Source organism: Piliocolobus tephrosceles, chromosome 4 (assembly GCF_002776525.5).
Source record: "Piliocolobus tephrosceles isolate RC106 chromosome 4, ASM277652v3, whole genome shotgun sequence".
NCBI classification, from domain to species: domain Eukaryota; kingdom Metazoa; phylum Chordata; class Mammalia; order Primates; family Cercopithecidae; genus Piliocolobus; species Piliocolobus tephrosceles.
Window position 1 is genome coordinate 9747946 of NC_045437.1, and position 21836 is coordinate 9769781.

Here is a 21836-nt window from a genome sequence, read left to right on the forward strand (position 1 = left end):
CCTCCTGAGTAGCTGGGACTACAGGCGCCCACCACCTCGCCCGGCTAGTTTTTTGTTTTTTTTTTTTTAGTAGAGACGGAGTTTCACAGTGTTAGCCAGGATGGTCTGGATCTCCTGACCTCGTGATCCGCCCGTCTCGGCCTCCCAAAGTGCTGGGATTACAGGCTTGAGCCACCGCGCCCGGCCCGAGCATCTGTTTATTATTGAGGAGAGTCCTGGAACCCATTCCCCGTGGATACCAAGGGACGACAGTAGCCAATAAACACATGAAAAAGTGCTCAGCATCATTAGAGAAATGCACAAGGAGGATGACTAAAAATAAAAAGAGTAGACAGTGCCAAATGTTGCTTAGGATGTAGAGCATCTAGAACACGTGTACAGTGATCGAGGAGGAGTGCATATGTTATAACCACTTTGGAAAACTGTTTGGCAGTATCTGCTGATGCTAAATATTGTATACAAATGCCTTATGATCTAGCAGTTCCATTCTGAATATAACTAACAGAACAAGAAGTTTCTGTTCACTAAAGGACATATGTATAAGAACGACCACAGCACTTTTATTAATAGTACTTAAAAACTGAAATCAGTCAAATGCCTATTAGTGGTAGAATGGATACATTGTGGTTTATTCATGCAATGGAATACTACATAGCAGTGAAAAAGAGCTGACTATTGTGACATGGAATAACATTGATGAATTTTGCTTCTTTGACAAAAAACAAGCCAGGCACAAAATTGTGTGATTGCATGTGGGTGAAATTTTAAAACAGGTTAAATTCATCTATAGTGATAGAGATCTGAATAGTGGTTACCTTTTGCAGGGGCTTTTGCCTGGAAAGAAGCTTGAGGGAGCCTTCCGGGGAGCTGGAAGGGTTGAACATCTTGATTTGGGTGGTGATTACCCGAGACATATATATTTTAAGAATTCACCCATCTGTACACTTAAGATTTATGTAAAATGTAGTTTAATAAAGACATAACAAAACTCAAGGGCAACGGCTAGAAGACTAGAAATAGGATGAGTAGGAAACAGCAAATAAAATTTGGAAATTTCAAACAAAGGCAGGAAAGGAAGGGAAGGCGGAGGAAGGAAGTAGGGAAATAAATACGTCTGTAATCATCAGAGATTGGATTTCTTGTTACAAGAGAGCTTCATAGATGTGTAGTATAAAACTTGCACTACTACAAGAGATAAATACAAAGCAGCACAGGTTAATGCTAAAGAGATACAAAAATGGTTTTGCTAACAAATGGCTAACAAAAAGCCAGAGCAATATTAATCAGCCAGATACCATTCAAATGCACTAAATGGGACAAAGCATTATATTTCCTATCAATAAAAGGCATAATCCACTAAGAAAATAGAATTAAAAAACTTTTATACACCAGAAAACTGGGCATTGAAATACATGAAACAGTCCCAGTCATAGTGGAAGATTTACATGCCTCTCTGAAATCAGTAGAAGAAATAGGCAAAAGTAAGGACTTACAAGATTTAACAGTTATTAATCACAAGCTTGATTTCTGTTCTGACTTGTTTATAGATACGCACAATTTATATTACATCACACGATACATATTCTGTAACTTGTCTCTTTAGCTTAGCATCGTATCCTGGTGGTCTTTCCATGTAAGTGAGTGTTCTGCTGTCTTTTTTTTTTTTTTTTTTTTAAATGGTGCACAGCACTCTGTAGTAAGAAGGCCTATTGCATATGAATTCATTTACCTATCTAAACATTTGGTTTGTCAGTTTTACGTTGTTACAAGCATACTTGCGTGAGTATTTTATAAACACATGTAAGTAATTTTTATTACAGAAATTCTTTTCCTACCTTTCCATTTTGATTTGGTTTTGAAAACAACCGTTGAAGTTACTGAAAATCTGAACTGAAGTCTCTGATACAAGGCTATATAGGGAATGCTTAAGCTAATACGCAAATACTGGTTTGAAAGAAAGCCTCAGGTTTTTATTCTTGTGCCCCATTTTCAAATCTGTGGTCTGTTATCTCATTCTGTCTAGAATTCTGCCTTCCTGACTAAAAGACTTTCTGCCTTGATAGCAGTACATTCACCCAAACTTTGTCTTCCTCTAAATGGCCAGAATTTAGAGTAATATATTCTGTATTTTAGAGAACCTCTGAATCTATGCTTTTAAAATACTGATTGTCAGGTTGCCATTTATGGCATTGCAGTACATACTGTACTGAAAAATTCTCTTAATTTCAAAGACATACTTCCAAAACTGAAACATTTTATTGTCATGAGCAGACTTAATGAATTTTGGAATTCTAGAATGTAAAAAATTCTTTATAATTTTGGAGATCTTTACTTTAGATTTTGCTTTTCAAATATCTAAGCTCATTCAATTAAAAAACAAAAAGTAAACCTAGAGAGAATCTAAGCACTAAACATGATTGTGTAACATTTACTCTTCATTGTCACTCTATTTGTGCTTGACCATGTTTTTAAAAATTTAATATTTTGAGACTTAGGCTTGTAAAGACTAAATGTTTATTTCAGTGGCACTTGTGGTGTTCCACTTTACTTCTGCTTTCTTGAGCAGCTATATGAGTTCATGATGCGAGTTGTGACTGTATGCCATCATGCTCTTTTTCGGTAGGCCGCATCTACAAGTGCTTGTTTACTGGCTCTGTGAGCTCACTACTGACACTGCCATTAGATATGCTGTCGACGTAAGTATTGAACCTGTGTGATGAATGTTGCATGATGTAGATGATGCTTGCTTTTTTCCTTGCATATTTGTTTTTATTATAATTTGTACATTCTTCTGTTTTGAGGAAAAATAATTTATGTCTATTACACTAACAGTTTTAGCTGCAGTAGAAGTAGCTGATAAATGTAAATGACGTTTCTTTTAAAACATACCTGTTTCATGGGACTGTTTTGTAATGATGGGGTGACTTTTCTTTCTTTCTTTCTTTCTTTTTTTTTTTGAGATGGAGTCTTTTTCTGTTGTCCAGGCTGGAGTGCAGTGTTGCTATCTTGGCTCACTGCAACCTCTGCCTCCTGGGTTCAAGTGATTCTCCTGCCTCAGCCTCCCTGGTAGCTGGGATTACAGGCGCCCGCCACCATGCCTAATTTTTGTATTTTTAGTAGAGACAGGGTTTGACCATGTTGGCCACACTGGTCTCAAACTCCTGACCTCAGGTGATCCACCCGCTTCGGGCTCCCAAAATGCTTGGATTACAGGCATGAGCCACTGCGCACAGCTGGGATGACTTTCTAAATAATTGGCTGTCATGCAGTTTGAGATATATGCTACTGCCTTATGTTCATAAGAGTTTTTTTTTTTTTTTTTTTTCTTAATGGAGCCTCACTCTGTTACCTATGGTAGGGTGCAGTGGTGTGATCTCTGCTCACTGCAACTTCTGCCTCCTGGGTTCAAATGATTCTCCTGCTTCAGCCTCCTCAGTAGCTGGGATTACAGGCGTGTGGCCCCAAGCCAGGCTAATTTTTTTTTTAATTTTTAGTAAAGATGGGGTTTCACCGTGATAGCCAGGCTCATCTCAAACTCCTAACCTCAAGTAATCTGCCCACCTCAGCGTCTCAAAGTGCTAAGATTACAGGCATGAGTCACTGTGCTTGGCCAAGAGTTCATTTTGATATGTTCTTAACATACACATTTGAACTCAGATTTATTTTTTAAATGTTTTCCATGATTATTAGAATATAAATGCTAAAAACTTGCCTGTAGTTACTTTACTATATCTTGACATTAAGCATCGTTGCTTGCCTTATATTAGCAGGCTTCTTTTTTCCTCTGACCTGATTGGCTTGAGGGTCACCTGAATTGCTTTCAATAGAGTACTCATTGACTACAGAGGACCACTGGAAGCCTAGTGGGGCTAGTCAAATTAAATTACAAACATGGCTTGGTTTTATAGTCCTAAGCTGCCTTTTACAGTTTGAAAAATTGAGCCAGTTTTTCTGATGGCAGTTGTGGCCAAACTACTTTTTTTCTGAGTAATATTTTGTACTCTATAGAATTTTTTTTTTCTGTGAAATTTTACTTTAAATTTCCTTGATGTGTTATCAGTTTCTGTATATTCTGTAGCTCAGTAATTGAGGTCATCTCTAGGTGCACTGTATCAGTTATCTATTGCTGCAAAACAAACTGTCCCAAACCTTAGTGGTTTAAAACAACTACCATTGTATTTGCTTATAATTCTGGAGTCAGCAGTTTGGGCTGGGCTCAATGAACTTTTCAACTATTGGGCTTGCTTAGGTCACTCAGCTGTTCTACTGGGACTTAATGATCTAAGATGGTTTATCTGAGATGCCTTGGTTCTCCTCCTTATGGCCTCTTATCTTCTAGAAGGCTAGTGGGGCTTCTTTACATGGTAGTCTCAGGGCAGCATTCTAAAAGGGCAAGAGAGGAGGCTTGCAAGCCCTCCTCTGGGCTCTGGAACTTAGGCAGCATCACCTCTCTCCAGGATTCACAAAACCAGCCCAGATTAAAGGAATAAGGGAAAAGGACTAGAGTTTGTCACCAAATGTTTAAAATCTGTAACAGTTAGGATTATTGCTGGTGGCAAGGAAGATGTAAAGGGGATATTTTGCTCCCAACCTTTCAGAATGTAATAGCCTGGAGAGTTCCTTAGTAAGGTGGTAGTTAGGATTCCTCTTTTGATTCAGGACATATTGCAGACTATATTTTCTAAGGGCCATGCCAGTTTAATTTAAGTTTGGAGCTACTGGGTCAAGGTCTACCAGATTGACCCTTCTCAGGTTTTCTATGGAGGAAAAAAGTGATTACATTAAAATAATGGATTCTCCAGTGGCTAAGAGTTCAGAGGTGTTTGATTTATCTGTGAATAATTCTGAAATCATAAACATGGACTAGGGAAGGAAAGATAAGCCTCTTAAGAGAGGAAAAGGACAAAATGGTCCTTGGTATCACAATATTTGATGCATTTTCTTGTATAATTACTAAAGGAACCATACTTCGCCTTTCTGGATTTGTGAGAAACGAATACACTTTTGGTATATTTGCAGTTAGCATCAAAAGTTGATTTGCTTCCTGAATGAAAAACTTCTTTTTTTTTTTTGAGATGGAGTCTCACTCTATACCCATGCTGGAGTGCGGTGGCTCAATCTCGGCTCACTGCAACCCCCGCCTCCTGGGTTCAAGCCATTCTCCTGCTTCAGCCTCCCGAGTAGCTGGAATTATAGGCGCACACCATCATGCCTGGCTAATTTTTGTATTTTTAGTGCAGACGGGGTTTCACCATGTTGGCCAGGCTGGTCTCAAACTCCTGACCTCAAGTGATCCGCCTGCCTTTGCCTCCCAAAGTGCTGGGATTACAGGCATGAGCTACCACGCCTGGCCAAGTGACAAACTTCTATAAAATTTATAATAGACCTCTTTGTCTCACATATGGCATCCTGAAAATCTCTCAACCTTCGTTTCTTTGTGGTATCATTAGACTTGTCTGGAGGAGCTTCTCCTCTTTTCTGATTTGATGATTCTATTAATTTGTATGAGTTCAGGTGTCAGCTAATCACATTTTTAAACGTGTTTAAAATAAGGATACAGAAATTCTTAGAGATGGACAAGTTTTTAACCTTTGGTAAATTACATAAGTTTAATGCATGGCCTTTGTCAAGTGTTAGACTGCTTTTGTCTTTTTTGCTTTCTGCCTTTCTGTTTCTAGGCCATTTTCAAAAGATAGGCTATGGATAGGTAATTTCCATATAGTTCTGATGGTATTTGATGCCTAAATAAGATATATAATACAAGTATATAAATATGTATAGGTTCTCTTATAAATAGAATTTCACCATAATCACAAATAGTTCTTTTGGAGAAACTTGAGATATTCATCCAAAAAATTATGATTTATTTTTCTGGCTGTTTTTTTTTCTGAGACTTAGTGTAAAAGAAAAAAGTTTACCTTTATTTTCCTAATTTTAAGTGTTCTTTGGAGTAATTTTATGTACTTTTTTTTTAATAGGGAAAATTTGTTGGCAGATTGTTTGCAGGGTTGTTTTGTGGTGACATGCACACTGTGTGCATTCATCAGCCTGGTGTGGTTGAGAGAGCAGATAGTCCATGGGGGAGCACCAATTTGGTTGGAGCATGCTGCCCCACCCTTCAATGCTGCGGGGCATCACCAAAATGAGGTAACTCCCCTTCCCCAAAATTGATTTTACTTAGGTAGGTCATGAGAATTATTGTCTCTCTCTAAGACTCAAACTCTTGACTTCCATGTCCCTCATATATGTTCTTTTGTTATTACAAAGGAGGGCAGTGGAAAGGTTTGGGTGAAGATGAAGAGAGATGTGAAAAATCAAGAAAGTGTTGTTATAACTTTGCCTCTTAATTTTCTAGCTAGAGTAGGAACAGCGTTAGGGGGTATATTAAAGTCCGTGTGCACAGTCTTACCCACTGAGCAGAAATTTGGAAACATTTCCTCAAGTGTTTGATAACACAATTAAGTTGCATATATGTATATATGTATGTGCATTTTAAAAACTGCATTTTCATCCCTGATGCTGTCAATAAAGACAAAGGCTGTCCTATAAGGAGGACTATCGAATGATGTTTTTAGGAGAGTCAGATTTGTTAACTATTTTCTATAATGGTTTGTGAACTGTTAATCAGCTGAATTATACTGAACGAATATGTACACTATGAGGTTATGTTCCTATATACTAAAATTGATCCCACATCAATTTAAAAAAGATGTCTTTGAAAGGTTTTCTTTTTAAAAACAGTTTGATAGAGTTTATATTTGTTTTCTAGTTTTTTATTTGTTTTGTTTTTTTGAGATTGGGTCTTGCTCTGTCACTCAGGCTGGCGTGCAGTGGCGTGATTCCACCTAACTGCAGCCTTACAACCTCTGGGCTCAAGAGATCCTCCTACCTCAGCCTCCTGAGTAGCTGGGACTACAGGCACAAACCACCATGCCTGGCTAACTTCTTAATTTTATGTAGAGACAGGGTCTTGCTGTGCTGGCCAGGTTGGTTTTGAACTCTTGGGCTCAAGCAATCTGCCTGCCTCCGCCTCCCAAAGTGCTAGGATTACAGGCATGAGCCACTACACCTGGCCTAGTTTGTTTGTTTTAGCAAGAATAATGTGATTTGGAAACAGAGCAAAACAGACAAGTGGATCTAAATTTCTGGGCTTTTCTGTGATTTTAGGCTCCAGCAGGAGGAAATGGTGCAGAAAATGTTGCTGCTGATCAGCCTGCTAACCCACCAGCTGAGAATGCAGTGGTGGGGGAAAACCCTGATGCCCAGGATGACCAGGCAGAAGAGGAGGAGGAGGACAATGAGGAGGAAGATGACGCTGGTGTGGAAGATGCGGCAGATGCTAATAACGGAGCCCAGGGTAATGGCTGCTTGTGTGTCCTCAGTCTTCAGCACTGCAAATCTGTTCTCAGCTTGCATTGAGGAAAAGGGCTGGCATTTTCAAATTTTAATGTTGTGAAGTTCTATTTCTAACTTATTTTTACTTTATTTTGGCAGACTGGTGTTTATGGATATACATATACATAAATATGTTTTTTTCTATGAAACATAGAAAATGAAACATGAAAGCATGTTTTATGTTTTAAAATCCTTTTTACACAGGGACTTTTTTTATAGGATAGATAGGAAGAAATTATTTTTTAAGTTGGATTAGGTACTACTTTTTTTTTTTTTGAGAGACGGAGTCTCGCTCTGTTGCCCAGGCTGGAGTGCGGTGGCCGGGATCTCAGCTCACTGCAAGCTCCGCCTCCCGGGTTTACGCCATTCTCCTGCCTCAGCCTCCCGAGTAGCTGGGACTACAGGTGCCCGCCACCTCGCCCGGCTAGTTTTTTGTATTTTTTTTTTAGTAGAGACGGGGTTTCACCGTGTTAGCCAGGATGGTCTCGATCTCCTGACCTTGTGATCCACCTGTCTCGGCCTCCCAAAGTGCTGGGATTACAGGCTTGAGCCACCGCGCCCGGTGGTACTACTTTTTTTAAAATAAAGGACTTTGGTACAGATTTACCACATTCATTTGCTTCTCTCTTTCCATGTCCGTTGAGTCAGTGCAATTTTTAAAATTGAAAAAGAATCTTAAAGTGTATACTGCAGACAAGGTGCCATCCAAATAAATCAATGTCTCATTTTCTAGCAGTGTAAACTCTAGCATATAAAATAAGATCCAAGACAGGAGGTGGGTAGATCACCTGAGGTCATCAGGAGTTTGAGACCAGCTTGGCCGACATGGTGAAACCCCATGTCTACTAAAAATACAAAAATTAGCTGGGCATGGTGGCGCATGCCTGTAATCCCAGCTACTTGGGAGGCTGAGACAGGAGAATCACTTGAACCCAGGAGGCAGAGGTTGCATGTAGCTGAGGTCATGTCACTGCACTCCAGCCTGGGTGACAGAGCAAGATTCCATCTCAAAAAAAAAAAAAATATCCAAGACAGAGTCTGCCAGTCAGCTGTCAGTCACTCACTTCCCCTCCTCCCTCCCACCACAGTTTTTCTGTCAAGCTTTGCACTGTCTCTAGGTCTACTTGGCATGCCTGATACTTGATTGCCTCTTTGTGTTAGGCACTCTGTTAGACACTGAGCATGTAACTGTGACCAAAACATTAGACTGCTGCATTCCTGGAGTTTCTGGTTTAGTGAAAAAGTAAGAAAGACATGTCGTGATAAGTGTTGTGCAGGTTGCTCTGAGGATGCCGTTGGGGAGAGACCTATTTAATTAATTTACCTTTTTTTTGAGACAAGGTTTTGCCCTGTCACCCGGGCTGGAGTACAGTGGCAGGAATACAGCTCACTGCAGCCTTGACCTTTTGGGCTGAAGTGATCCTCCCACCTGAACTCCCCAAGTAGCTGGGACCACAGGTGTGTGCCGCCATGCCCAACTAATTTTGTTTTTGTTTTTGTTTTCCTTGGTAAAGATGGGTTCTCCCTGTTGTCCTGGCTGGTCTTGAACTCCTGGGCACAAGTGATCCTCCTGCCTCAGCCTCCCAAAGTGCTAAGATTATAGGCATGAGCCATTTTGCCCAGCCGAGACCTATCTTAAATAAGGTTTCCCAGGTAGCTCAGAGTACCTGGTATTTGAGCTGAGACCTCTGAAGGATGATGAAAAGTGGCTTGTGTAATGGTAACAGGGAGCCTTTGCAGGGAGAGGTCAGAGGCTCTGAGAATATAGCTTGCTGCTACCTTTGGGTCTGGCTATTATTTCTCTCTCTTGATCTAATACAGTAGCTCCTAACTATTCTTTCTCCTTCCATTCTTGCTCCACATAATTCATATCATTCTGCTGCCTTTAAATCTTTTAGTAGTTTTCCCATTACTAAAGAATAAAATCCAGACTCCACATTCCTCTTGTATGATCTGATTTCTGTCTTTCTACTACCCATATCATTACTCAGAATGTCCTAGTCCCCTGGTTTCCTTTTCTCAAATCTGCCAGATTCTTTCCTGGCTTAGAGCTATTGAATTCCTCTCTTTCACATAACCCTGTTTATTCCCTTTCTAGCATTTATCTCAATCTAGGATTACATTACTTTATATGGAGTATTTATTTATATGTATGTTTTTATTGTTATTTGTTCCCTGACAAGCAAATACTCGGTATGGAAATGTGGCTTAGCTTCTCAACAACAGCTTACAAAGTACTAAGTTTTACTATTTTTAGTGTATTGTATTTTTTTATTATTTATTATTTTTAATTCAGATTCCATCAGTAATCTTTAAATTGCAATTATATTTTCAGATGACATGAATTGGAATGCTTTAGAATGGGACCGAGCTGCTGAAGAGCTTACATGGGAAAGAGTAAGACCTTTTTCTGTCAAGTATCCTGGTGTTTTAATCCTAAAATATATTTTAAACTTTGTTATATTTAGATGTTATGGTTACAGTTGATGAAAAGTTACTAGAATTTTCATTCCTAGTGAAAGTTAAGTGATATACTGTTTGTGGTGAAAATATTGTGATGTTGGTGGCTTTTTTTTCTCTCTTACAAAACCTTGCTCCATTTAGGAAATATTTTACCTGAAATTGTGGACTTTTGAAAAACAAAATAACAATTTAAATTTAAATAGTATTTTCATGCTTCAATTGACAAAATAATACAGTTGTATTATGAAGTAGTCTTAATTAGCTCTGTATCTTCAGTAACAAATCCAAGATGGAATTTTTTTAGACTTTATAAATCATGTAATTTTGAGTAAAAGGAGACTCAATATATAAAACTGTCATTCAGAAACAGAAGTTTTTTTATTTTCTGAAAATGATAGGAAGTAATGGAAAGTTGTGGATGGAGGACTATGTTTAAAGATATTGAAAGGAAAATGAGGCTTTTCATAAATTAGACTAGAAAGTTCTGTTGAATCTTAATGCTTATCATTTTTGTTTATTTTTAGATGCTAGGACTTGATGGATCACTAGTTTTTCTGGTAAGTGAAACTACTTTATTTATTTATTTATGTATGTATTTATTTTTATAATGGAGTCTCGCTCTGGAGAGACTTAGGCTGGAGTGCCGTGGCGAGATCTCGGCTCACTGTATCACCTCTGCTTCCTGGGTTCACACCATTCTCCTGCTTTAGCCTCCCGGGTAGCTGGGACTACAGGAGCTGGCCACCACACCCAGCTAATTTTTTCTATTTTCAGTAGAGATGAAGTTTCACCGTATTAGTCAGGATGGTCTATCGCAATCTCCTGACCTCGTGATCCACCCGCCTCGGTCTTCCAAAGTGCTGGGATTACAGGCATGAGCCACCGCACCCCGCCAAAGCGAATTCTTTTTAATAACAGAATTGGAGTTGTCTTAGTGATTCCGAAACTTCACATTTATAGTATGTAGTAAAGGTCAAGATGCCTTTTGGCTTTTGATTACTTTATATTTGAAGATTGTATGTTTAGTGTGCTGAAAATATTAAAAAAGCATAAAAGGTAATAACTATTTTTAAAAAATTATTAAATATTTGATTTTTAGTAAAGAAAATAAACTTCAAAGTTAATGGTAGTTAAAAAGAACTTGGTCTTCTTTTAAAGTTCCATCTTGCAGTGTTTATTGCCTGTACTGGTGGAAGCAAAGCAGTTTTGCATATTTACACAGTTAGACACCCCCGGCTGATGTTAGGTTTTCCTGTTTGCTGAACCCCACCTGTCTTTACCTAGGAACTCTGCCTTGTTAGTAAAGGTTGCAACTCTAAGGTGAGAGCAATTCTTTAAAGAACTTGTTCTTTAAAGAAGAAATGATGCTGTTTTCAGGTCCTGTAATATGAAGTTATTTGCCATTTGAGATTTTTAAATAGCTTAAGATGACTTTGGCTGCAGGTAGCAGAATCCCTACTAGTTGGAACATTAATAAAACAGGAAGTCCGGAGGAAGAATGGGCTTGAGGTTGCTTGATCTGTAAGCCCAACAATGTCATCAGAGACCCAGATATCTGCATCTATCTCCTTTGCTGTCCTCAGTGTTGGCCTTCTCCTCAGGCTGGCTCCAGATGTTAACCAGAAGAGAATGTTGAATTTAGCAGTGTGTAGATTTTTAGGAACATACCTGGTATAATTCCACAGTTTAGTGGGAATGTGATATTAATGAGCTTCTAGTCATGGTTTGATCACAGTCAGTATAGAAAGCATTATTTGGCCACATACTGATTTATATTTATTACCCTGCCAGTTCCTCATAAATGATGGACAGAAGTTGTTAAGGTAGTAGTGTTGACTCAAACCCATTTGAATTATTGGAAAAACCTTTGACAGGATGAATTGATTATTTTAGTAAAAAATGTTTAATATGAAGACGTGTGCCAGCTATTGTGATAGGCACTGGGGAGTTCACTGATGAATGAGGCAGGTTCCCTGTTCTCAAAGATGCTCTATAGTGTGGTGGAGAGAAATGCACATGTAAACAAGGAACGTTTTGGAGACTCAGTGACAGAAAGTGTGCACAGGACACAAGGGGCACAAAAGAGAGTTTGATTAGGTCTTTCTTAGTGGAATGGAGTTTGTCAGCAGGAGATTTTCAGTGAAGATAACTTAGAGGTTGAAGCATAAAATATGTTGGGGATAGGGAAAATTTAGGAGCCCTTAAGGCAGAGAGGTTGAAAACATTGAGCCAACATGGTGAGAAGAAATGTAGTAGTCATTTACAAACTCATTACCCTTCTTGCTGGTTGGATTTGTGGGAAGATTAGGGGACCTGAACAGAGAAATCCTTTTTTTGGACAAAAGATCTTTTGAAGGATCATTTAACCTGATGGTTAGGGAAGGTTGTGGGCATGAATGAATGGACTTGGGCAGTCTGGTCAGTGTCAGCATGGGGCATAGCTGAAGTGTGTGCAACATGGCTGAAGGAATAGGCAGACAGCTGTCACCTTAGAGGTGACAGTATGTAACTGTGGGAGGTGACCAGATGGTCAGGTGAGACAGGACAAAGAAAATTAGCGCACCACAGGGAGTGGGGGGACCAGGGGAGATCAAGCTAGAGTTTTCCAAAGGAGAGGTAGCCAGGCAGTAGTGGCCTTGTAGGTGTCAAGAAAGCAGAGTGGATGTTGAAAGAAACACTGCAGTTGACATTAACGTGATGTTTACAATTAATTTGGCTTTCAAATTTTTCTCCATTTGAAATTTTCGGTGTCATTTGATTTAAATGAAATCTGGTATTTATGAAAATCTGTGTAATTTGTGTTAGATTATTTCTAAAAAGGAATTATTTATAGATGAGTTTGTTTTTTCTACATGTAACATTTTTGAGTTGTATTAGGCTTAGTTGTATGAGCTAGCTAATGAAAAATGAAAGTTACATATTATGTCTAGATTGAAATCCCAAAACAATAGAGGGAAAATTTCAATCTTAGCTATTTTTAGTATTTGGTTCTAGCTAAATAAGTGGAATAGTCCAATTAAACATATATTAAATATGAATTGAATATGCTTTATTGATGCTTTTTTCCTTTAGGAACATGTCTTCTGGGTGGTATCTTTAAATACACTGTTCATTCTTGTTTTTGGTAAGTTGTGTTTGTGCTTTTATTTTTTTATAGTATTATGGTAGGAATTTAGTTTTGTAGGAGCTTTGTTATAGATTTATTATTTGTTTAACATAAGAATAAATACTAAGAGGTATATGAAAATAGTTTCAGATACCAATACTTGTATAGATAGGCCCTAGACAGACAGATACGTTCCTAAGCAGTAGTGACTGCAGTTACCTACTTGTCTCTCCCTCTGTTGGGCATTTCTGGTTTGTTTGTTTGTTTGTTTTTGTAGAAGCTGGTTTTAGACTGACTTGAGAATACACAGTTTCCCACTTCTGGAATTAGTTTTATGCTGATTGCCTGTGTGCTCTTCCCTATGGTGGAAGATCTTGTTTTCATCTGTCAAAATCCTGACCATTGCCTTCTAGAGATCTTGACTTGGGAGCTGTTACCAGAGCTGGGTGTAGGCTTGTGGGAAGACAGTAAGCCTTCCGCAAATGTGAGCGCCCCTTAGAACCAGATTCCAGCACATGCAGAATCACTTCCAAACACTTCTGTGGGGGCAGCTGTGAGGATTCTTTAACAACACACGGTGGTTCCTCCCATTGGGAGTAATTAGAGAGAGAAAGGCAAGGTTGAGGAGACACTGTTGACAGAGGTTTTTCTCCTTTCCAGAAGAGGTAAGGAAAACTAAGTTGAGTAAACCAAGGCCTTAGAATTCAGTTTCTGTATCTCTGAGGGGTGAGGAGGTAGAGTCTGATAGAATGGGGTTACTGTTAGGTGTCCTATAATTTGTGTCTCAGAGACCTCAGGCAACATATCCCTATATAGGGATAATCTATGAGAAATTCCTTCCCTAGTACATAGGATCTACCCCTTAGTTCTGCTGAAGAGGATGAGTAGAGATTTCCCAAGGCTTCTTCCACCAAATTGCAAGTAATTTTCTCTGTTGGGGACTACATTGTGACGTGTAAAGCAGATGTTTTTAATAAGAAGCCATGTGGTGTAAGGGGCTTTGAATATTTGGACTGAGGATGAGACCAAAAATTGATTTCTGTATATTATGTGTAAAAGAGGAAGAGAAATTTACTTGTATTTTGTTGACAGTATTTCGGATACTTCCACTGATTTCTTAATTTTTAGTAGATACTCACAAAATTGCAGATTTAATAGGAAGCTCATTCTTTGTTCCCCTTGCATATGGGGGTGTCTGTATGTTATTCTGCATTTATTTTTCATTATGTGAAATAATTCATATATAGACTGAAACTGTTTTGATCTTGATTGTATTTGTTTTTGAGAGAAAAAATGATCTATAGATTTAGGTCTTTACTCTTGCAGAAAAGCTTAATGTTAAATTAATGTTTGTAGAAAGAGGTCACATTTAAAACATGAATTATACAAATAAGAACTCTGATTTATAGAAATCAAATCTAAGTAAAGCTTTTTCTAATCCAACGTCCTGAGCTTATGCTGCGAAACGAATTTTCTTAGTAAACTAATTTTTTTTATATAGTTAGGATCTTTTGGAAGTGAAACAAGTTTTCTTCCATTAGGAACATACTTTTTCTTTTAATCATTGGGATTAAACACCCTCCTGTTTTTTTCCTGCATGGGTTGCTCTGTTGGAAGTTTTCTATAGGCAGTGTTTTGACTCTTGTCGTCATATGCTTTGCAGAAATATAATTTGACAAAACTGTGGTCTTCCAGTAGAAGGTGACAATCCTGAGAAATTGTCCTTAATTTCAGGATGCCTTTCCATTAGTTTGTGTGTAATGGGATGGAAATCTATTGTCACAACTGGTGTTTAAGGTTAATAATTATTTAATACCTCTGCAAATAGAGTTAAAACTTACCCTTTCCAGGGGCCTAGTTGAGTCGTCTCCAGACTGGGATATGAGAGCAAAATAGGCAAAATTCAACATATAGCTTTTTTTCTTACCTTTTTAAATTTCTTCTGCTTTATATTACACACAATATGTTAGTAAACTAATACATATATATATAATTTATAAATAAATTTAAATACGTTGGGAATACATGTTCAAAAAGATTCCTACCCATGAAATAGTGAGAAAGGGTTAGAGGCCAGATCCCTAGTAGGTTCACTCTGACTTTTGTGATTGAGTTTCCCACTCCCCTGGTAATCTGTACTGTCAATTTATTTCTACCATAAAGAAAAGATAACTGCATTTTATTATTAAGAATGAAGTAAAATTTAGCCAGAAAGACTTGAGGAAAAAGAAGACTATAAAAATTCTTACTATAAAGATTTTAAAAAGATTTTCATACTTAGCTATAATGCCATTATCTCACCTTACAAAATTATTAGAATTTAATATTTTCCAACAATCCATCATATTCAAACTTTCTGGGTTGTCCCTTGGATACCATTTTCCAGTTGGTTTCTTTGAATGAAGATCCAAATAAGGTCCACATATTACTTTTAGTTGTTAAGTCATAAGTTATTAGTCTTTTAATCTAGAGTACTCTTCTCTTTGCTTCCCCCAACTCACCCTATTTGGCCATTGATTTGTTGCTGGGATTAGGTTAACTGTTCTTGCAGCATGTCGTGTTTTACATCTGTCCATCTGCTTCCCGGATGTCCTCTGCCTTTATCCTTTGTCTTCCATATTCCTCTTAAACTAAAAGTCAGATCTAGGGGCCTTAATTAGATTCAGGTTCAATACATCTGGGACAAAGCCATCACTGGTCCCACTGTGCCTATTAATAGTGTATGTGAGGAGCTGAGATACTTATGTTGGATTATCCACTTTTATCACTGGATTCAGGTTATATCAACCTGGGCCTCTAATCTTAGGTTTTATTTTTCCCTTTACCATTAGAAGATAATCTGTTGGGAGTGATATTTGAGTGTCTTACAGTGTTCCATCAACCTTCCACTTAATGATTTTTGTTAGCTCTTGATGGTCCTTGCCATAATCACTTACTGTGTTAGAGGTGGCAAAATGGTGATTTTTAAATTGTCATTTTTTACGTTTTTTGGCTGACTTTTCTGTAAAGAAGAAGAAATTCTTATCAATTTGGGACTATTCCGTCAACCTGAACCTGTTTGTCCAGGACGAGTAGGACAGATGGTGATTTTTTTCCCATTAATTTTAGTTTTCAGAATAAGAAATTGGCACATTAACTATTCCAGTTGGTGTGCTAACTGCTTCCAAAACTTGAAAGTGTTTTCTTTGATGTTGCTTTTTCTCTTTTCATGATTATTATTTTGGGCTTTTCCTTTTTTGAGCATCATAAGCTCATGGATTTGTATATGTTCGGTGTTTTTCCATCAGTTTTGGTCATTATTCTTTTTGATGCTCATATTCTCTCTGGCCTGTTTTCACAATGGTTTCTTTGTTGATTTGGCATGGCCTTATTAGACCTTAATAACTTGGTGGTTCTCTAGTTACAGAGAATGTTCTAGGCAGTATATTTTTAGCCTAATTCTGGAATCCTTCATTTCTCCAAGAAGCCCTGGTCCCTTTTAGTGGCGGATTGTAGTAGGAGTGTTCATTGTTTTGATGTTGAAGTTTTCATTGAGTTTTTTCCCCCCTTTTAGCATTTTGCCCTTACCATATTGGTCATTTCTCCCTTGTTGGTTTGGGATTTGAAGAACACGTGAGTATAATACTTTTACAAAATTATTTTCATTCATTACCCCCAAATGTGATTATTAATCAGTCAATCAAATAGTATTCTAAAGAGTTACATCATTTCTTAATTGGCATTATGCAAGGGAATAGTTAGGCAATACTCTCTCTCTCTCTCTTTTTTTTTTTTAAGTAACAGTGGCTCAGGAGTTAGTGGTCTTATTGCCAACTAATGAAAATGTGCTCTGAAATCCATTCAGCTGGGTGGGCCTGAGGCATCCTGGGGGAAAGTTTCCCACAGGCTGATTTTCCGTCCATCTCAAGAACTTGTATGTTCACTTCTTTCCCTTTCCGCAGGTGCCACCTGCCGAATTTAGAAAAGTAACAATATATCAATCAATTAAAAAAGGATAGACTATTTTGGAATGATGGGTTGTAGTGTTTTCTAGAGTGCTTTAGTTTTGACATTTTATCAGTATTCTCCAGAGTTAAATAAATTTTAGAAGGATTATTATTTCTCTGTTGGGTCCCTAGAAGAATTTAGTCTTTTAAGGAAGAGCTGACTGTCTGGGATCATATGCTCAGTTTGTATATATAAGATCTGAGAGATCACATTCTGAAGTGTTCTAATATTTAGTACACCTCTGATTCTCACTGGTTGAATGCAAGAACTTGAAAGGTTCAGATAAGTGTTTTGAAAATTTTTGACTTTCCAAACTATTGCCACTTGCTATCTGAAACTCAGGAATCAAAAAATACTGATAGGCATTGTTTGTTACTTTCAAAATTCTTTCTGTAAGTTGAGAATGGGACAGATTTGCAGAGCAAGGGAAACTTGAACGGTTACTTCTAGTAGTAAGAAATGAGGTGGCTACGATATTACCCGGCTAGTGGGTGACTTGGGCAGTGTGCTCCTGCTTTCAGTGGTTAGCCTTTAGCAGATCTGCTTTACAGTGAGAGTAGAGGGCAGGCTGTTGTATTACAGGGCTTTTGTTTTTGTAAAATATAATTCACTCTACTGTTATTTTGTCTCCTTGGGTAAAGTGTTATTTAATTTTTCTTCATTTTTTAGTAATATGTAACAGTGAGAGAAATTGGTTTTCAGAGATGTCATCCAAAGGAGATTTTACAGTTGTTTTCTAGTTATAAATTGTCTCGACAGTTCTCTTCAGTCATTTTGATTGTTTAATATGGGAAAACTGGGGTGTAGGACATGTCGTAAAATTAAATTTTATTTAGTTTTTTCTTATTTCCAGGTCCAAGCATCTCATTTTGAAGGCCTAATCACAACCATAGTTGGATATATACTTTTAGCAATAACACTGATAATTTGTCATGTATCCTTTAATGAACCAACTTGGGTATTCACTAATGTTATTCATACCAAAGGACTCTTCATTAATGGTAAAACTTGTCTCTCCTTGTCCTCTTAGTAAAAGTTGTTGATATTTGCAGTAAGGGTCAGTGGACAAAATGTGAAATAAATTAATTCTGTCAAAAAATACTAAATATTGGCTAAGTAGTTACCTATTTCATTGTACCTTTAAATACTCAGTTTTTCCTTGACCTGATGCTGTAGGGCTTGGCAACTCTTGTGAAATTCCATAGATCTCGTCGCTTACTGGGAGTGTGCTATATTGTTGTTAAGGTAATTCCTGTTATAACTTAAAATTGGAAATGATTTCTCCTACATTTGGGTGATACTGATGACCTTTATTTTCACTCAAGGTCTCTTTGTTAGTGGTGGTAGAAATTGGAGTATTCCCTCTCATTTGTGGTTGGTGGCTGGATATCTGTTCCTTGGTAAGTTGAGTATTAATTATTGTATAATAGCATAATTTCAAGGCTTCAAAAAAGGAAGTTTTCAGCATGGTTTCTTTTTAAAGGAAAGTAAATATTTGATAATTTGCTTATTCTTTTGGCAAGTGTGTCTGAATAGAATCTTAATGTTAATTTTTCTTAAGTACCTGAGTTTTTGAGGCTTTGTGCAAATTTTTTATGTCAGGACATTTTGGATGGAATCTTTCTATTAACTAGTGGAGAATTTTATTGCCCATTTTGCTCTCTTAAATTTTTATAGATAATGCCAAGACATTATATACACAGAGTGATTTGATAAGGAAACTGTCTTTGTAGTAATAAATTTAACCCTAATCATTTGATTTAACTAAGATTCTCAGTCCTGATTATAATCTTTAATTGCTGTTAGTAATAATCAGTTTTTGATTTTTTCAAAAATGTTTTACGTATGGAAAAGCTGTCTTTGGTTCTGAGATAACATTTACCCTCCCATACCTTACTTTTAAAACTTCTCAAGAATGCAGACCTGTAACCAAGAAAAGAAGGTTTTATATTCATCAAAAATAGTTCTTTAGTAGAATCAATATTAATAAAGCTTTTACCAACTGGTTTATCATTCTTTATATTTGAAGCAGTAGCCAATCTTGTTTGTAGTTCTATGTTACCGTGGAATGACATTAAGTGAACTGCAGTTGTAGAAATTGTTCCTTGCATGCATATTGATTATTTATTTCCTAGAAGATGAAAATGTTAATTTGGCAAATGTAGGGGGCACAGATCTCTCTTACCTGTCCTCTTTTGGCTCAGGAAATGTTTGATGCTACTCTGAAAGATCGAGAACTGAGCTTTCAGTCGGCTCCAGGTACTACCATGTTTCTGCATTGGCTAGTGGGAATGGTATATGTCTTCTACTTTGCCTCCTTCATTCTATTACTGAGAGAGGTAAGTCCACAGGGAAATGCTGATGCTATACATTTGTAAAAAGGACTTTTGCTTTCACCACCAGTCATGTCTCAAAGGCTGTGATGATTTCCTACCTAAATCATATTCTCTACTATTTTATTCTAAGAGGGAATAACTTACAGGGGACTTTGACTTAATTGCTTTTAACTTTTTCAGTTGTTTGTCTCCGTAATTGGCAAGTTTTAATATTTCTGTCTAAGTTTGAAAGATGATTCAACTGAGGAAAAAAATAAGAGTACTCATTTTATCATACTTTGTATATACTTCAGCCATCCTCTAATACAGATTCTTGGAATTTTGTATGATGTGAGTGTGTCTCAGACCTCAAGGAACTGTAATGATGGAAATAACCAAAAGGATATGGTTTTGCAGGATCGGATATTTCAAGTCACTTTGATTTAGGCACCTTAAGTATAGAATTACAATGAGGGTCCTTTATGATTCCAGTTCACTGGCCTGATGGGTTACCTTTATTTATTTATTTTTTGATACTGAGTCTTGCTCTGTTGCCCATGCTGGAATGTAGTGCCATGATCTCGAAATTTCCGCCTCCTGAGTTCAAGCGATTCTCCTGCTTGAACCTCCCAAATGATTCTCCTGCTTGAACCTCCCAAGTCGCTGGGACCATTCCCGGCTAATTTTTGTATTTTTAGTAGAGACAGGGTTTTACTGTGTTGGCCAGGCTGTTTCTGAACTCCTGACCTCAAATGATCTGCCCACCTTGGCCTCCCAAAGTGCTCGGATTACAGATGTGATCCACTGTGCCTGGCCCGATACCTTTATTAATCCAGTTTTTGGAATCTGGTTCTAAGTGATTTGAAGATGATGAAAGCAGATGAGTATTTCATTAATGTACATCTTAAGCTCAGTCGTTCCCCAAATAGTGAATACTCACTGTGTGCCGGACACTATCCTGTATTGTGGGGTATCAGTGAGAAACAAAGGCACAGTTCCTGTTCTCAATTTTATAGCCTGAAAATGAATACAGCATTGAAAATGTCAGCTTACACGGAGACTGGTGATGGAGATGTGCAGGGTGTGGAGGAGCAGGTTGACAATTCTAGTAGGAATGGAACACAAAAGCACAAAGGCTGAATGCTGCTCTTGGTGTATTTTGTTCTTTGAAAGATTGGAGGAAGAGGAGGAGGGGTCAGGGGCCAAAGCATTCTCCTGAATCATACAGTATAATTTCAGTAAATTCTCTTGGTAACTAAAGCTTTCATTCTTTCTTTGAAACAAATGATTGGGAACTGAAGCAAGTACAGAAATGTGTTTCTTAAAAATGTAATTGTATGTGAACTCCAGATTACTTCATTAAGTGAATAAAATGCTTTATAATGATTTTTTTCATTTTATCAATGTGGTGGTTTTTGTTGATATAAAATTTTAGTATTTGGAACTTAGAACCTTAGAAATCACACACTGTAACCCCCTTGTTTAGGAGATGGAGAACAGAAGTTTGGGCAGATTAGATGCGTTACAGAGGGTAACTCAGTGAGTTTGGACCACATAGGACTAGTACCCAGACTCCTCCTTTACCCCATCACCTACAGCCTCTTGGGTGATGATTTTCATTCACAGGGGGAAGGCATAGATAGTAAAATGAAGACACTGAGGCTGTAGGGTTTCTTAATTAAGATAACTCTGTGGAAGTGTAAGACTGAAATTCAGACCTTCTATTTAGGACATTTATAAATTGCAACATAACCCTTTTACGATAGTAATGGTTGTATTTATTTTTCATCTCAGAGGTCTAGATTTCTTGACACATTTTGACCCAATGAGTGGTTTTTTTGTTTTGTTTTGTTTTGTTTCCAGGGAATGCTGGTGTCAAAGGACATCATCAGACTCAGGGTAGTTTTCATTTAGGTTTAGGAACTTACTTTCCTAGGAATACCATATACATTTTCTGGGGCCCACTTTAGTTGCCAGAATAATTTTAAGTGCTTATTTTTCTGTTAATGTTTTAGCTCATATATAGAATTTGAAGACATTGGTGAATATTTATAGTATTTAAAATGTATTTGCAGGTACTTCGACCTGGTGTCCTATGGTTTCTAAGGAATTTGAATGATCCAGATTTCAATCCAGTACAGGAAATGATCCATTTGCCAATATATAGGCATCTCCGAAGATTTATTTTGTCAGTGGTAAGAAGATGTTTCCATTGTTTTTTTGAATAAAGTATGCTAACCTATAGTTTTGTTTAGGTTTTTTTTTTTTTTCCCAGTTCTCAAGCGGGCTGATAAGAGTATATGGAATAATACAGTCATCTAAGCCTGTGGTATTCAGTTGTCAAGTAGCTGTTTTATTGGTTACTTGGTTAAAATAAATGTGTAAAAAGATATTTACTAAAAGGAAGATGCTTTCTTGTTCTATCATAGTATAATTCAGGGGTCCCTATCCCCCATGTTTTGGCTGGGTACTGGTCCATGTCCTGTTAGGAAATGGCTGCACAGCAGGAGATGGGCAGCGGGCAAGCCAGCATTACCACCTGAGCTCCACCTCCTGTCAGATCAGCCTTG

At 37.6% G+C, this 21836-nt stretch overlaps 1 protein-coding gene across 5 annotated transcripts in view; it reads left to right on the forward strand.

Annotated features, from left to right (window-relative positions):
- Positions 1–21836, forward strand: part of MARCHF6 (membrane associated ring-CH-type finger 6) — an 83698-nt gene that overhangs the window by 29540 nt on the left and 32322 nt on the right. For 4 of the 5 annotated variants that reach the window (XR_002732929.2, XM_023218285.2, XM_023218287.2 and 1 more), the window contains exons 5-16: positions 2624–2696; positions 5979–6147; positions 7168–7357; positions 9731–9792; positions 10383–10415; positions 12931–12982; positions 16518–16576; positions 17805–17885; positions 18128–18196; positions 18277–18351; positions 19156–19290; positions 21342–21461. Coding sequence is in view for 4 of the 5 variants with exons in the window: in XM_023218285.2 (XP_023074053.1) it covers positions 2624–2696; positions 5979–6147; positions 7168–7357; positions 9731–9792; positions 10383–10415; positions 12931–12982; positions 16518–16576; positions 17805–17885; positions 18128–18196; positions 18277–18351; positions 19156–19290; positions 21342–21461 (1118 nt within the window). In the remaining variant the exon portion in view is untranslated. The remainder of the gene's footprint in view (positions 1–2623; positions 2697–5978; positions 6148–7167; positions 7358–9730; positions 9793–10382; positions 10416–12930; positions 12983–16517; positions 16577–17804; positions 17886–18127; positions 18197–18276; positions 18352–19155; positions 19291–21341; positions 21462–21836) is intronic. The other variant, XM_023218286.2, reaches the window with a different exon arrangement.